Consider the following 17,169-nt stretch of genomic DNA (forward strand, 5'->3'; position numbering starts at 1 on the left):
GCCACCATCGCCCAGCTTTCCCAGTATTCTTAAAAAAAAAAATCCTTTTAGAGATGGGGTCTTGGGGGCCTGGGGCTGTACCTCTCAAGGTCTGGGTTTGGCCCCAGCAGCACACCTACAATTTTAGTGCACTTAGTGTGTGGTGCATGCTGACAAACGGGGTGTTCGAGCACCAGAAGTTTACAATCCTACTTGGCAATGCAGCAAATCTGAGGGCAGCCTGGGACTATCCGATACTTTGTTTCATAAGAAAACAAAACAGGGGCATTGAGATTGTTCAGCAGGTAAGGGTGCTTCTTACTAAGCCGGAGGATCTGAGTTCAATCCCCAGGCACCATAAGTGGAAGGTGCGAAGAGGCTCCCACTGACTGCACTCTGACGTCCACACGTGTTCTGTGGCATGGGTATCCACCACACACACACACACACAATAAATAAATGAATAAAATAATGAACAACTAAATATAAAAAGACAAAACAGAGCAAAACAACCCCCCCCACACACACACAAAATGAAAAGCAGCGGTCTCACACGTGACTGAGGTTGGCCTTGAGCTCTTGGACTCAAGCCACCTCCTCCTGCCTCTGAACCACCCCCCTCCCCAAGTACCTGGACTTAAAAGTGTGTGCCACCACGTCTGTTAACATGACATTTTACTAGATACAGCATTTCTAAAAGAACAAACCTCTACACCTTTGAAAGAAAAATGGAAGAAAAAAGCAGGGACCTTGTAATAAGAAACAGGCAGTAGCATTTAGAAGGAATTTCTGACTCAAATAAAGACAGGACATCCCTTTGATAGCAAAGACATTATTATTCATGACCTGGCCATCAGCCTTAGTACAGCCGCTGTGTAGGACACTCGGATCTTATTTACACGGACAACACCCACTTTAACTTCGGCATTTCTGACAACACTACTAGTAGGCTTAACCCATTTAGTGTCTTGTCTTCCCACGGCAGAAGGTTCTGTTTGCTCTAGGCAGCCTTTGAGCTATAAATGGCAACCAGTTTTTCCCCTCCAGTGTGGGGGACTGCCCCGCCCTAGCCCACCAACTATCTCAGCGCCACAAGTCAGACATCTGGCCTGTTTTCTGCACGTCTGCTTCCTTTGGAAAGACTCTCCCAGACAAAAACATTTCATCTAAAAGAATACAACTGAACAGGTTGGGAAAAAGAGATACTTTTACATAAAAAGTTTTAAAAAGTGGTTCTGTGTAGTCACAGTTGGAGCTGGAATTTTCTTCTCTGACAGACCAATGCACAGTCATTCTCACAGTCCACAGAGCTGGCATGTCCAGAGGAAGGTTCTAGAAGCCACAGTCCACACCAAGAAAAGGTAGTTGAAAGTGCTCCGAAGACAGACCGGATTCGAGGAAGCAACGGGGGACAGTTTAAACGCGGATAAATGTGGAACTCTACTGGATGAAATAACTTAAAAAACAGACAAACTTTATAGAGTGTTGGAGATGAAGCAAGGACTTGAAGGTACAGTCGAAGTGCCGAGATCTACAGGGGTGCACTTCCAGGAAGGGGACGGTTTTTGTGGTGACACTGGAGGGCTGAGTGAGTGCTGAGCTGTGAAGTTGCTCCCATGAGCTAACCTGTGGGAAGTCCTGGGCTCCTCTAGAAGTCATAGCTACATGGGAGGACACATGTTCTTTGTGCACGCTGTGAGAGGATTATGCCCAAACCTGAGAAGACGAAGATAGATCATTTTTAGTAGTTATTCATAAAACTTGAGTTTAACAGAGGAAAACAGGCTGTACACACTCACACATACACACACATATACACGCATACATACACATACCACACACACCATACACATATACATACATATAACATACACATACATGTACACACATACACAGACACACATACACACGTACACACACATACATACACACATGCACACACAGACACACATGCACACACATACACACTCATACACACATACATATACACACAGATATACATGCACACACTTAGACACACACCCCTCCCACTCACACACTCCACCAAACAGGGCTCTCAAGGGCTTCAGCATCTCTGACACCTACTCCTCAGTTAAACGTCGGCAGGGCAGCCACTGGTGATGCCTCAGACTGGGAATTGAACCATGCGAATCCTCCCAGCTCGCTGTTGTTCATCAACACCTCACTACTAAACTTTGTTTGTAACGTTGCAAAAAAATCTTTTTATCTATTTGTCCCAAAACTAGACATTCAACCTACTCCCATTAAAATAAATAGAACAGGAAGGGCTGCTTACTTCCTAAGACCTTACTTAGTACAGCATTCTTCATTCATGATTTAGTGTGTATGTGTCTGTGTGTGCTGTAGTGTACGCGAGTAGGTCGGAGGGTAATTTGTGGGCACCACCAGGTCTCTCCAACCACTCTGTGGGTTCCAGGACTCAAACTCAAGCTGTTGGGCTTGGCAGCAAGCGCCTTTACCCATGAGACATCTTGTTGGCTCCTCTAAGACTTTCTTTAAGAATCTGCCCCTCACCCTCTGCCCAGCCATGTTAAAATTATTATGCTCCAAATATGTCCAAGCCTAATCAAGTCATTATCCAAAGATCTATCTCAAACTCAACCCCTAAACCCTCACACAAGGCTCTGTCAGACCTGGAATCTTGCATACCAATGGGCAATGTGCTCAGCACTCCCAAGTTCCAGGAACACCTGACGCCCACCTCCCTGCTTTTTGCTGTGGTGGTGGGACTCTAGGGGAGTTGAAAAGCTGATCAAAGCCACAAGGCCCTTCTCCTGGAATAGTATTCACACAATCAGTAGGCCATCCCAGGGGCCTTCACCTCCTCACATGAAGTCTGTCCCAGTGTGGAGAACCCTGCAGCACAGGGAGCAGTGACTGGGAACCTGTGACTTACTCAAGGCCAGAATCACAACAACATCAGACATGTAGGGGAAAATGAAACAAAGCATTTGGGTTCTTCAAGTTCCATTATTCTTTCGGCACCATTCTTGGTCTCTCTGAACACGTGTGTGGACAAAGCTCCTGACCTCCCAGAGACGCCCCCTTGGCATCTATCTTAGCTCTGGACATGAGAATGCTGGCTGACAGCCCTGGAGGCCTTCCTTTCCTTTCACACAGGGAAACAGGACATCTCCTTACTCTTAGGGTGTGATCCCATGACCCTGAGCAGAATGCTGTTCCGTCAGGAGAAACTCGAAGAGTGCTGACGCGGTTCTCATGTCCAAACAGGATGGAGACCCTGGAGCCCTTGAGAACGTCCCAGACATTGATGGTGTAGTCATTGTACCCAGCAAAGAGCAGGCGACCTAGAAGCAGAAGATGCAATGGTTAAACCAGTTCCTGTTTCTCCTTCCTTGACAGTCACTCATCCTCACTCACTTACTAATGAATTTCTGCATCCATCCATCCATCCATCCATCCATCCATCCATCCATCCATCCATCCATCCATCCACTCATCCATCTATCCATCCTCCATCCTCCATCATCCATCCATCCATCCATCCACTCATCCATCTATCCATCATCCATCCATCCATCCATCCATCCATCCATCCATCCATCCATCCATCCAATAAACAGATTCATCTAGGCCCACTCTGCAGCAGGCACTGTATGCTGCCTTTGCAGTTCCGGAGAAAGCTGTCACTGTCCTCTGTGGACGGCATGGGACAGACAGAAATATCACTGTAGCATCAGTAGGAGCCACCATGCCAGGCTCACATGAGATGGAGGAAGCCAGGCGGTGGCGGCACACACCTTTAATCATAGCACTCAGAGGCAGAGGCCGGCTTGGTTGACAAAGCGAGTTCCAGGACAGCCAGAGCTGTCACAAAGAAAAAACCCTGTCTTGAAAAACGAAAACAAAACAAATGTGTGTAGGACGTCACTGGGCTTTAGAGGAAGCAGGAACACTCCTGTCATTTCTAAACCTTCAACTTGGGTTTACAGAGATTAAAACGAGGTGATCGATGCTTTCGGGGACGGAACAGTGGAGCTGTGTACAGGTGCCAGGAAGTGGCTGTAATTTTGTGTGCAAAGGTGTAGACTCAGAACAGGGGAGTGCCCCATCAGCACTGGCCTGGCTTCTGCTAGCTGTCTCCCAGCTGTGGGCAGGGCAGCAGGGAGTTTCCCAGCACAAAGGGGAAAGGGGGTGTGTTAGGCAAAGGGTGTCTGAAGGTCAGATGTGGCCTGAGTGTACCGCCCCACAAAAGGCTCAGAGAGGCGAAGCTAGGCAGAGAGGTGCTTTGCTTTTTAGGTCCTACACTCCTGGAGAAGTTTCTGAAATAAAACCTTACCGCTGAGGGAGAAGTCCACGCTCGATGCTCCAAATATGATACTCTCCTTGGAGTAGATGGCAACCTCTCTATCTGCCCGCAGGTCGTAGAGGCGACACTGCGAAGAAACAAAGGTGCAAATCATTCTGACTTCAATCTGTCAAAGGGCAGACCACAGAGCTACTATTGGGGTCAGCAGCTCTGTAGCTTGAGGCATGACAGGAGAAAACCTTTTTAGTTCTCTCTCCTGTTATTTTATACTTCAGCCCCATTTCCTGTTAATCTCCATGGGTCAGCAGAGACTCAAAGAAACAGCAAGTGTAGAAAGTTCCTTCAGGGACAGAGATAAACATAAAACCCTACTTTCTTTTCCATGATGAAGCACACACAGTCAACATGGAACATTCCGAAATACTTAGAAATTCATTCTCGAGGAAATGAAAGTCGCCCCAAGTTAGAGGTATTTGCTAATGACTGCAATGTTCTTTCTTATGTTTCTTTTTTATTTTAAGTATATGTTCTGGATACTTTTATGTCAGCTTGACATGCTAAAGTCATAAGAATGTCATGGAACTCACTTTGTAGCCCAAATAAGGAAATACCTCCCTAAGATAAGGAGTTGTGGATTTAGCTTAGCAGTAGAGCCTTTGCTTAGCAAATGCAAGGCCCTGGGTTAGGTCTTCAGTTCTAGGAAGAAGAAAAGAAGTTTGGGCTGTAGGGCATTTGCTTAATTAGTGATTGATGGAGCAGGGCCCAGCCCATTGCGAGTGGGGCCACCCTTGGGCTGGTGGTCCTGGGTTGTATAAAAAAGCAGGCTGAGCAAGCAATGAGAAGCAAGCCAATAAGCAGCTTCCCTCCATGTCCTGGGCCAACTCCTGCCCCAGGTTCCTGACCTGTTTGAGTTCCTGTCCTGACTTCCTTTGATGCTGAACAATGTGATATGAAAGTGTAAATCAAATAAACCATTTCCTCCCCGACTAGCTTTTGGTCACGGTGTTCCATCACAGCAACAGAAACCCTAACTAAGTGTGGAGGTAGACAGGGTGAGCGCCTCACTGCCGTCTCTGTCAACATGCGTGGTAAGCACTTCCAGAATCAGTCTTCAAAGAAGATGATTTACATGTCTGTCCAATATTCCCCACGTGGCTATGTCTCAATCTGTTAGGCCAGGGCCAGCTAAATGTTTTTCTTATGACTAATTTTTTCTTTTATACATAATTCTATGACGAACATTTTTGTGGGAAGAAAACTGGTTTCTGAGTATATTACAAGGGGCAATGGGCTGGGCAGTAACAATAGAACTGCCCAAAGCCATGTAATCAACTTTTTATGTAAAAATCTTTATATACATGTTGATGTCAGAAATAAAGTTACATTAGCTTAGGAGCAGAACCCTTGGAATAGAATTATTTCCAGGAAATGGCATGGCCAAATTTAGATATTTTTGACACATAAGGTTTTTTTAAAAAAAATATTTTATTATTTATGTGAATATGGACGAATATGGACATGTGTGTGTATGTGTGTGTGTATGAATGCATATGTGTATGGGTATGTGAGGAGGATAGAAGAGGGTGTCAGATTCCCCAGAAGTGGAGTTACAGGAGGTTGTAAGTCACTTGACATAGGTGCTGGGAATTAAACTCGGATCCTATGGGAGGATAGTAAGTCTTAAACTCCGAGCCCTAAGATTTTCGTTATTATTAAAATGCATTAATTTTTCTCATAATGTCTTCCATAGCAGCAGCTCAGAATGAAGCCTATTATTTAATAGGCTATTTGATATTTTTTATTGATTTTTATTGAGCTCTACATTTTTCTCTGCTTCCCTCCCTGCCTCTCCCCTATTTGATATTGTTAAGAACAACAAGAAATGACATTATGCTTTCTCTTAAAAACACGTCAACATAATTTGCCCCTTGTAACGAACCCATGAGGAGTGAACCTGTTTTTAGGTGAGTAACCAATGTCCAAGAGTTTAAACAGTCAGAGGAATGAAAATATTCACCAACAGCAAGGTCTATTGCTTTGTAGCCCAGGCTGGCTGTTGGCTGAGGATGACCTTGAACTCCTTCCTGTTCTCCCTCCTACTTCCACCTCCCTTGTGATGTGGTTGCAAGCCCTGTACCACCTGCTGGGCTTTATCGCAGTGTTCTTAACAGGGGGGGGAAACCTTAGGAAGAGCTCCCTCCAGACTGACGACTCTTTGAGCACACGACTGCATGCCAATAACATGAAATGCCAGACGATTATTAAGAGGATACACAAGCGAAAAGTGCTTGTTCGGCCCAGCAGAATGTGCACAAGCTGCGGTCCAGTGAAAAAGATAAATCTACAAACAGACATTGTGTTGGCAAAGAGAAAGAACATCCAGGATTCCTTAAACTGTGTGGCTTTCCTTAGGAAAGGAGAGTAATTTAATTTCCTTCTCCCCCTCCCCCCCCAGTGACTACACATGACTTCTGTGACCAAAAAACAAGTTGATTAAATAAAGTGCCAGGCGGTGGTGGGGCACGCCTGTAATTCCAGCACTCGGGAGGCAGAGGCAGGTGACTCTCAGTGAGTCTGAGGCCAGCCTGGTCTACAAAGTGAGTTCTAAGACAGTCTGAGCTGCTCCACAGAGAAACCTTGTCTTGGAAAACAAAAACAAACAAACAAACAAAGCTAAAGGGTTGGATTCGTGGCTCCACCGTTATCAAGATCACAGGCTGCTTGCTAATCCAGAGGATCAGGTTTTAAATACCCAGATGGGGGCTCATACTTGTAACTCCAATCTCAGGGCATCCCAGTGCCCTCTTCTGGTCTCCAAAGGCACCAAACATACATACATGTGGTGCATAGACACACAAACACGTAAAACATCCATACGCATAAAAATACTCAAATAAAATTTGAAAAAAAAATTAAGGCCTGGTGCTTTCCTGGTCCCTTCTGTTGGCTTTGTTTTAAATAAAATACCCTGCCACTTTTGCAAGTAAATAAAGAAAGAAAGCAAAAACAAGCTATTCTCTCTCTCCTCTGCTTTGAAAGGGCTCTCAATAACTGAGAAACATACCGTTGCATCATCAGACCCAGAAGCAAAGGCATCTCCACTGGGGTAGTATCTGCAGAGAGAGTTGGCAGAAAGTCTGTTATGGGGAGCAGCCCTCCCCAGCCACTGACCCCCGCCCCTAGAACCCCTAGGAAGGCATCCTGGCTCAGGGTCTCCGACCCAGAAGCTGCACTTCTGGGACTCAGGAGGACTCTTCTTGCACAAGCCAGAGGGGAGTCTCATGTGGTGTGCCACCAGCCTCTCATGTTCCTCCAGCAAACTCGGGACAGTGGACCGTCTTACAGAGAGGTGTGCCGAGAGCCAAATGCCATAACCCACATTCACCGTAGGCACACACGGAACAAAGCAGGAGCCCAAGTGTGGCTCAGAGCACAGGCACGACAGTCAGACAGACAGAGCCACCTCAGCCACTAGCACTGTCATTACGTGCAGTGCTTTGGGCAGGGACATCAACTTTCCCAGCCTGGTTTCCTCATCTGAAAAGTGAGGGTAATAAAGCCTGTCTTCTGGGTGAAGATCTAACAGGGCAGGGAGTCCCAAGAATCAGCAATGCTATCAAATAAAAAGGAATCAAGGAACGGTGGCTGTGGCTGTTCCCACTGTCACTTCAGTGCTCAGCACGGAGTATGGATGCTAGATTATAAACCAGAAGCGGGAGTGGAGTAGGGTATTTATTTATTATAGATGGGGTCTCATGTAGCCCAGGCTAGTCTTGAACTCTGTAGGTGAATGACCTTGAACTTGTGGTCGTCCTGCCTCCACCTCCTCTGTTCTGTTCTGAGAATACAGGAGTGAGCTGCAACACCTGGTTCTATGCCACGCTAGAGAGAGAACTCTGGGTACACTAGTTAAGCATTCTCCCAGCACAGCATCCCACGAACAAGTGTCTTTAAGCCCTTCACTCTGCCCACACTCAGAGGCATCCCCACCTCTTTCAAAGCATCTTCTTTCTGGTTATAAATGGCCTCCACCCCACAGTTTGTCCATGGGGAGATTATAATTAAAAATACTAATGAATTGGAAATTTTGTTATTTTTTTTAATGCATACATTTGTGTAGGTGTGTGTGTGTGTGTGCATCTAGAAGGTGGAGGACAGTTTCAGTTGTCAATCTCAGGATAGACTAATACCTCTTTCCCAGGTGACCTCCCAAATTACAAAGAAGGAGCAGAAAGACATTATCCTGACCATTTGTTCAGGATGGCGTCAGTTTTGCCTCAAAAGGCTAGGTGACCACCTTCTGTGTAGCAGGTGCCAATTGCAGCCTAAAATTCTAGCTGCCATATAATGTAAAAATCTGGGCCTGTGTAATGCGACCCTCCACTTTTGAGTGGGGTTGTCAGTGACCTGGAGTTCACCAGTCAGGCTAGATTGGCTGGCTACTCAGCCCCCAGAAGTCTCTCATCTCTGCCTCCTCAGGGCTGGGGTTATAGCCACCTGCTACTATGCATTTGAATGTGGTTGATAGAGATCGAAGTTGGGGGGCGTTTGGAGAGATGGCTCAGTGGTTAAGAGATTGAAGTTGGGTCCTCAAGTGATTTACCAAATGAGCCTTCTTCCCGTGGCTCCAGTAAGCTTGATTTTATAGAGTTCTGACTCAAGGGGATGAGAACAGAAACGCTGGAAGAAAAATGCCTACGATGTTTAGCTCTGTCTGCCCCACACCATGGTGTGATTATATTATGTGGGTCTTTTTTAAAACACGTGTGTGTGGTGTATGTGTGTGTGTGGTGTATGTGTGTGTTAGGTTATGATCACGTGAGTGCAAGTGTCCGAACAGAGTATTGGATTTCCCGGAGCTGGAATCAGAGGCAGTTGGAGGTCACCTGACGAGGGTGCAGGAAACTGAACTCAGAGGAGCATGTCTGGTGTTTTCTCGTCGAGAACAATGGCAATTCTTAGGACTCTGAGCAGAAAGATGTTTTATATTTGGCCATGGCTGTGGCACCTTCTGAACATGTGAAGTCCCAACTCTTTTCTGGAACCTCATAGAGCTCTCTACCAACCAAACTGTCTAGGGTTTTCTCACCTGAAGTAGCCCCATGCAGCTTCTGCCCAGCTGCCTCTACACTTCCTCTAGCCTTCCCTGTCTAAACAAATGGGCCACCGCTGACGGTCCCGATTAGAGACTGGGGCTCCCTGAGTCACCCTGATGCCCTTCCTTAACAATTTGAAAGCCTGGCTCTTCAACTTAAAGTCACCTTCTCAGAGGCAGTCACCCTCTAAGAAGCGGCCCATCCACTCATACCCCTGTTCTATCTTCACCTCGTTGTATATGTGGGTATCTTTTTGAGTCTGGTTTGTTTCCTGAAGGGTAACAGAGGCCTTGTCTTTCATGCTGTAATCCGACTTCTGAGGAAGTGCCTGACATGTATACACCTATTAAGTATGGTCAAGAAATACTGGCTCACTCAGGGAGGATATAGGTTGCTCTAAAGCAAGTGGATTAAGTGTTCCTGGAACCTGGAACCTTTCCTGTTAAGGAGCCCTCTCTCTTCAGGTAACCTCTGCGATGTGTGTGCGTGCATGCGTGTGATCTACGCCCCGGTCAAGCCCCGGGACAGAGAATCTCAAGCATTTTGCTCACTGACCGGACACTGTTGACGTCAGATTCATGAGTTTCAAAGGCTTGCACACACTGGCCAGAGCGCATGTCCCACACCATGGCCTTCTTGTCACAACCCTGCAAACAGAAGATCGCCCGGTTAGTTATCCACTGCAAGTACCATATACAGACAGGGATGAGCCTGAACAAGCGCCTCCACCCAGTGAGGCTGAGGAGACAGAACCGAGGGATCTCAGGATAGAAGAGTGCGCAGGTTTCTTCACACACAGACACACACACACACACACACACACACACACACACACACACAGACACACAGACACACACCCTTAGTGTCTTTCCCTCTTTTGTGCATCTCTGAGTTGGAGCAAGACCTTCAGGGTTTCCTCCCTCCTTCCTCCTGGGCTTTTCACTCTCCTTCACTCCTCTTCCATTTTCTCCCTTCCCTTCCCTAAGCCCATAGCAAGCAAAAGGTGCATGTGGTGGGGGTGGGGGAGCCCAGGCTATTGACACTAAGGGATAGGTTGGTGGCATCAAAACCAGGCAGCCAAGAGCCTCGGTTTTGTTGGGACTGCAAAGCCAACCCTCCGCAGAGTTAGAAATGGGGTTCCTTTGGGTCACCTGTACCTCAGCAGCATGTCAACCTGGAAAACAGCTGTCCCAGGGCCTCTTCATAGGCCTGCCATTGAACAACTGGGGGCGACAGTAGAAAGTCACCCCCCCCCCCGGGGCCTTCTGCCTCAACCCTGAAAATTACATGCTCTCTCTGAGTCATTCATAAACCATAAGCAAAAAATTTTCCATATTTTGCTATCAAGATGCTGGGAGCTCTTTGATAAATTCCCAGAGCCTGAATAGCAAAAGGCATTCTCTCAACAGTTAGATGAATTGATGGCTTAAAGCATTCAAGTTAGTTGGCTTCAAAGGTATAAAGAGGTCCAGTGACATCTGAGGAGCACCTGTTCTGGGGTATAGCGCCCTGAGAGTTTCACTGAGGACCGAGACAATACAATTCAAGTATCTCCAATCTCCTAGTGGACGCTAAGGTGAACTGAGCTCACGTATGCAGAGACAATATAGTCTACAGAGAGAGTGGTCACTTCAAGAGAGCAGTGTGGTGGAGCAGGGACGATGCAGTTATACAAAGGCACAGGGGGAAGGCATGTATGGATGGCCAAAACGAGAAGAAAATCAGGATCTCTCCCCATGAGCAATGGGAGGCTCTTAATGGCTTGTCTCCCAAGGCTGTTGCCCGGGCAGCTCGCAGTAGAGAGCTTTGTGGCATTTGGCTACAGAAATTACCACCGTCTCCTGACCAGGGGAGACAGGTTTGGGAGCTGGCATCCCTCCCAACCACACAACACACGCTACAAACTCTTTCATCTAATGTGGGTACCATCTGGGAGAAGGAGCATCAAGTGCTATAGTGAAGTATGCTAAGCTTCTAGATGAAACCAGTTAGGGTCCATGGACACTGATTCCTATAGTTCCCCTTCTGTTTCCTGCACCCAAGGGCGAGAGAAGGATGGTGACCAAGAGATGTGGGATGGGAGTGTTTCCTGTGTCTCTCCCACCCCCGGCAGCCCAGTGATATGCCAGCACTAGCTCATCTTAACTTGCATTGTACATGCCCAGTGGCCTACAATTGAGCCCCGAGTGGCAGCATTCGAACAGAACATTCCAGATCTCCATTCCAGGGAGCTGAAAAGTTCCAGGAAAAAGACAGGACCAGACCCGAGGACAAAGAACTGCCAGCATCTACCTCCCTAGTGGATAGAAGACCCCAGAGATTTTCCTTGTCTTTACCCCAGACACGAAGGTGTTTCCAGTTTCTGAGGGGGCCAGGTCCAAGCAGAGGACGTCAGCCCCATGGCCATGGAAGCTCTGCAGCAGCTGTCCGCTCTCCACATCCCACAGGGCGCATGTCCCATCACCACTGGCTGTCAGGATCTGCGTGAAGAGAGAGAGTGCTGAGGAAGGTTACTAAAGACTTAACCTTCCCCAGAATACAGAAGTGCGCACGCACACACACACTCACACACAGACACAGAGGGCAAATGCTGAGAAGTCTCTCCTATAGGTGGAAAGCCAGAGTGTGCGAGAGGTTTTTTTTTTATTTGTTTCTTTTGTAAAGTGCTTGCCAGGCAAGCATGAAGACCTGAGTTGGAGCCGGGCAGTGGTTCACACTTGTGATTAAGACAGATGAGTCACAGGTCTTGCTGGATGACCATTCTATCCTAACTGGGGAGCCCCGAGGCCTAAAGAGAGATCCAGTCTCAAAAATTATGGCAGATGGCTCATAAGGATCAACCACTGAGTCTGCCCTCTGCCCTCCACATGTATGCACATGTATGCATGTGAACACATTCATGGACACGGACACACACACACACACACACACACGGACACACACACACCCCTATCTGCTTGCTCCAGGAAGACACAGGGCCAGCCATATAATAACTTACTTACCAAGGTTAACAGCTTGATCACCAGGTCTCACTTGAAGACCCTCGGCTTGCTGGACTTCCAGCTCAGCACTACCAGGTCCTAAACCAGGTTCCTGCCTGCCGTGCAGGTCTGTATGGCTGACTCAACTATGAGAGCAGTCACAACCCGCCAAAGACATGCAGTCGGCGTGTTAGAGCTGCGCCCTTGCTGTGGCAAGACAGGGCACAGACTGAATGATGCCCATAACATTTTGTTCTTGCCTTTTTTTAAAAGGCTTTTTAAAGAAAATTATGTGTGTGTGTGAGGGAGGAAAAAATATATGTGTGTGTGTGTGTGTGCCTTTGAGAGTAGAAGTCAAAATTAGGAGTCAGATCTCTCATAGCTGGAGTTATAGGCGTCTATTGGGATACCTAAGCTAGTTATGAGGCCATTTCTCTAGCCTCAACTTTTATTTTTATTTTTTAAGATTAGAGTATAAGGGCTGGAGAGATGGCTCAGAGACTAAGAGCACTGGCTGCTCTTGCAGAGAAGAGGGGGAGTGGTGTGTGGTGGTAGTGGGGTGTTTGGTTTCCTGCAGGGGATCTGATGCCCTCTTCTGGCTTCTGTGGGCACTGCATGCATGTGGTACACAGACATACAAGCAGGCAAACACTTAATATACATAAATCTGAAAAGAAATGTAAAAATGAAAGTGTAAAACGTGGACAGGGAGATGCATGCAGTGCTCAGCCCTGAAGCCCAGCAGCTGTGGAATGCTATGCTGTCTGCGTTACAGGCTGTACTCTACCTTCATCCAACTGAAGCAGCGTGCTCACTGCATCAGCAGAGTTTACCTCTACCCAAGTTCTCCTGGTTTTCCTGATTTTATTAAGAAGAGTGACCAAGGAGCAACAACCTCTGGAGCCTGCAGCACACAGGGCACGCCTTACCCTGCAGTTCCCAGATGTGTTCTGCAAGGGGGTGCCCCAGGGTGGTGTGAGCACTTACCTGCTACAAGGGGGTGCCCTGGGGTAATGTGAGCACTAACCTGTGCAAGGGGGTGCCCCGGGGTAATGTGAGTACTTACCTGTGCAAGGGGGTGCCCCGGGGTAATGTGAGCACTAACCTGTGCAAGGGGGTGCCCCGGGGTAATGCAAGCACTTACCTGCATGTCCGAGTTGGTGAAGCTACAGGCAGACAGGTAGTTTGTGTGCATAGCGACAGACTTCTTCTTAGCAGCCATGTTCTCATTTTTGTCAAATGTCAGTGGATACACGGAACACTTATTATCCAGACCCCTGGCACAGAAGACAGAGGAACCAAAGGCTGACACGGAAGGACAAGCAACATGCATCCTTTCTCATTTGTACTGACTTTGCAAACTTCTTTTTTTCAGCAGCATCTTACATTAAAAGCTCTCCGCTTTGACTCTGAAGATCTTCTAATTTATAGTCAAACGGAAACAAACCCACAAATATGAAACTGGGAATTCTTTTGGATCCACAAACAAGTGTGTGGGAGCAAACGCAGAACTATCTAGATGCAGACATGGTATTTAATTCTCCTTTTTTTTTTGGTTTTTCGAGACAGGGTTTCTCTGTGGCTTTGGAGCCTGTCCTGGAACTAGCTCTGTAGACCAGGCTGGTCTCGAACTCACAGAGATCTGCCTGCCTCTGCCTCCCGAGCGCTGGGATTAAAGGCATGCGCCACCATCGCCCGGCGGTATTTAATTCTACATAGATCAAGGTACACATTTATATCTCCCCCAAAGAGACAGAGAGAGAGAGAGAGAGAGAGAGAGAGAGAGAGAGAGAGAGAGAGAGAGAGAGAGAGACACGAAGGGAGGGAGGGAGGGAAGGAGGGAGGGAGGGAGGGAGGGAAAGAGGGAGGGAGGGAGGGAGGGAGGGAGGGAGGGAGGGAGGGAGGGAGGGAGAGGAATGTACCACAGCACACATGTGGAGTCAGAGCTCCACTTTCAGGAGTGAGGTCTCTCCATCCACAGTGGGACCCAGGGACTGGACTCAGGCCACCAGCTTGCACAGCAAGCTCAGTTACTCTCTGAGCTATCTGTGGGCCTCTGTCCAGGTTTTCATGTGCGTGACGGGGTCTGAACTTAGGTCCTCACATTCCTTTATCCAGTGAGCCTTCTCCCTGGACTTCTGACTGCTTTTTGTTGTTCACGACAGCTCTTGGCCAGCTGTTTCTAAGGGCTGCTCATGCTGGACTTAATTGTTTTTCACGGTTAGAAAGGACAGAGATCTCTGAGTTCGAGGCTGGCCAGGTCTACAGAGTGAGTTCCAGGTTAGCTAGGACTGCACAGAGAAAGCCTGTCTCGGTGGGAAAGTACAGGCCTGTGTCAGAAATGTTTTTGGATCGTTTGGATTTTGGAATACTTGACTATACAAAGCAAAACAGTATTTTGTGGCTAATGGACATTTGGGAAACTTACCCACAAGCGATGGCACATCCCGACGGAGCGTAAGCGCACGCCATCACCCACGTGCAGGGCATGGTGACAGCATGCTCCTGAAACATGAGTACAGTCAGCAGTGAGTAACAGGCACTTCCACAAACACCAGGGTCTCTACTGGCTTGTCACCGTTTACAAGGCAGTGGCAAGGGCTTCACAAAGTGAGCTTCGCACTGTCGAGGGGGCTCAGCCGTCCAGAACAAACCATTTGCCGGGGGCCTGACCACTAGTGACTCTGTTCTGGAAAGTGGCCCTCACTAGACCAAGGTATGCCTCGGCTGCTGACCGCATCTAATAACACATTTAATAACGTACACTATGCACTTGGGTTCCCTTTCTACGGTGAGAAACAAGCCTTTCTTTCCAGACAGATACGGATGCCCACACTTAGCATATGGCACTATCTTGTATGAATGCTGTGGGCCCCAGCCTGCATCCATGCCTGCATTTAGGGTTCTGGTCTTCTGGTCTTTACCGTGTGGAAACAGTCTAACCTTAGATCTACCTGAGGTGTGTGCGCCAAGAGCACTCCTGCCTTGGAGCCCAAGCCACAGTGTTGGTCGGATCCGGAAGTAGCATCCTTCCTTACTCTATGTGCGCATTTCTATAGAGCCATGGGCTCTGGCTAGAGGTAGAGATGGGAGAGAAGACAGGATTTTGATCCTCTTCATGATCACTCAGAAGGAGAATAGCAAACACGGTCAAGCGTGGGGGATTGGCAGGTTTCTCTCACTGTGCCTGTCTGGTCTGGGATTGTGGTCCTCTAGGGAGTGAGGCTGGGGGTGCTGGCAGAGTTGCTGTTTTCATGGCATTCACAGGGTTCCTAGAGGGCAGTAAGGCTAGGAACCCGAGGCCCAGTATGTGGTGGGGAGGGACACCTCACCTTGTTAGTCGTGAAGGAATCCCACACAATCACCTTCCCATCCTGGAGAGAGAAGAAACAACAGTTCAGGAGTGGGCACCTGCCAGTGCGTTCTTACCAGAAATGGAACAGAAGTCCATGGAACACCGAGTCCTCGTGGGCAGCAAGGGAGGCAGCTGAAACCCAGGATGATTAAGACCCTTCCACTTAGGGAGGAAGTGGGGCTGGGTTTTTCAGAGAGCTCTTTGAAGGCTCGGCTCTCCGCTTTACATTTTTTGTCTGGGTTGGCTTTGACCTTGACCTGTAGCTCAGGATGACCTTGAACGTTGGATCTGCCTGCTTTGTGAGTGCTGGCTGGGCTTACAGGCAGTACCACTGTGCCTGGTTCAGGCTCAACTTTTTAATCCCTCAAGCCATTTGGAAGTTCAGGTGGTGAATGAGAGAGGGAAATGGGCTAGGAAATACTTCTTAGGGCAGAAGCAAGATCAGATGGCAAAGTGACAGATCCTTTCTCTACCACATCTGGTGGGAGAAGCCAGGATAATGCTGAGTGTCTATGGCCGAAGTGCATAGTCTGGGGCCTTTGAAGATCCCTGGGCTCAGGTGGCTGTCTCTAACTTCTGCCTAAATGGTCAAACAGTTCGCACAGGATGGATTAGAAAAGCCAACCACTCACCATAGGACAGGGGCTCTGAGCCTGCACACCAGGGGTCTCGGCACCTAGAGCCCACATTGCAGATAGGGATACAGAGTCAACGTGGTGGTTTCCTCCACCTCACTGCCTGCCATTTCCCACTGCCTACCCACTGTGCACTCTGGAGTCCCATCAAACTGTGATCTTCCACAGCTGATGTGCTTGCCAGGCGCCCACATACCTGGGGAGAATTTACCTCCACCCACAACCCCTATTCCTACTCATCAGGGTGATTAATCTCCTTTGTTAAAGGCAGAAAGTGGCTGATAACCCAAAGACTGTTCCAGAATCTTCAGTGTTTCCAGCCTCCATCCAACACTTCCACCCATATCCCCGTCTCTCTCGAGCAGAGGGGTTGCGTGGAGTGTACTCAGAAGGGGCCATGTGGCCTTGCCTCCCCTTCCTTCTCCAGTAAGAGTGGCACACGAGGGGTTGGGGTGTAGCGGCGTCACTGGGGTGCTTGCCTGGCATGTATGAAGTCTTGGGTTCGGTTCTCAGGGATCCACAAATTGGGAGTGGGGGAGCACACCCGTACTCTTAGCACTTGGGAGGGGGAGGCAGGAGGGTCAGAAGTTCAAGGTTATCCAAGGTAACAGTGATTTTGAGGCCAGCCTGGGAACAGGAGACCCTGCCTTTTAACAAGGAGGCAGGTGAGTGACAGGAAATCCCCCACACTTGGTATGCTTGTAGAGATTTAAAAGTCAAATAGCTAAGTAGCAACTTCTTCATATAAGAAAAGACCAGGCAAAAAGGCACTAAAATGGTAAGGTGGGTGTGGGCCCATATTTCGATGTGGCACAAAAGCCATTTCCCCGGT

At 48.1% G+C, this 17,169-nt stretch overlaps 1 protein-coding gene across 1 annotated transcript in view; it reads right to left on the minus strand.

The window, feature by feature from the left end:
• Positions 1-795: 795 nt before the first annotated feature.
• The window catches only part of Gnb5 (G protein subunit beta 5), a 31,478-nt gene continuing 15,104 nt past the window's right edge, over positions 796-17,169 (minus strand). Inside the window, exons 3-11 of the mRNA XM_075965238.1 lie at positions 15,680-15,721; positions 14,776-14,852; positions 13,492-13,624; positions 11,703-11,846; positions 9,922-10,013; positions 7,335-7,383; positions 4,301-4,397; positions 3,142-3,308; positions 796-1,695 (exon numbers count right to left, since the gene is read on the minus strand). Coding sequence (XP_075821353.1) covers positions 1,684-1,695; positions 3,142-3,308; positions 4,301-4,397; positions 7,335-7,383; positions 9,922-10,013; positions 11,703-11,846; positions 13,492-13,624; positions 14,776-14,852; positions 15,680-15,721 — 813 coding nt within the window. The 3' untranslated portion in view covers positions 796-1,683. The remainder of the gene's footprint in view (positions 1,696-3,141; positions 3,309-4,300; positions 4,398-7,334; positions 7,384-9,921; positions 10,014-11,702; positions 11,847-13,491; positions 13,625-14,775; positions 14,853-15,679; positions 15,722-17,169) is intronic.

The sequence above is a fragment of the Microtus pennsylvanicus genome, chromosome 3, assembly GCF_037038515.1.
Source record: "Microtus pennsylvanicus isolate mMicPen1 chromosome 3, mMicPen1.hap1, whole genome shotgun sequence".
NCBI lineage: Eukaryota > Metazoa > Chordata > Mammalia > Rodentia > Cricetidae > Microtus > Microtus pennsylvanicus.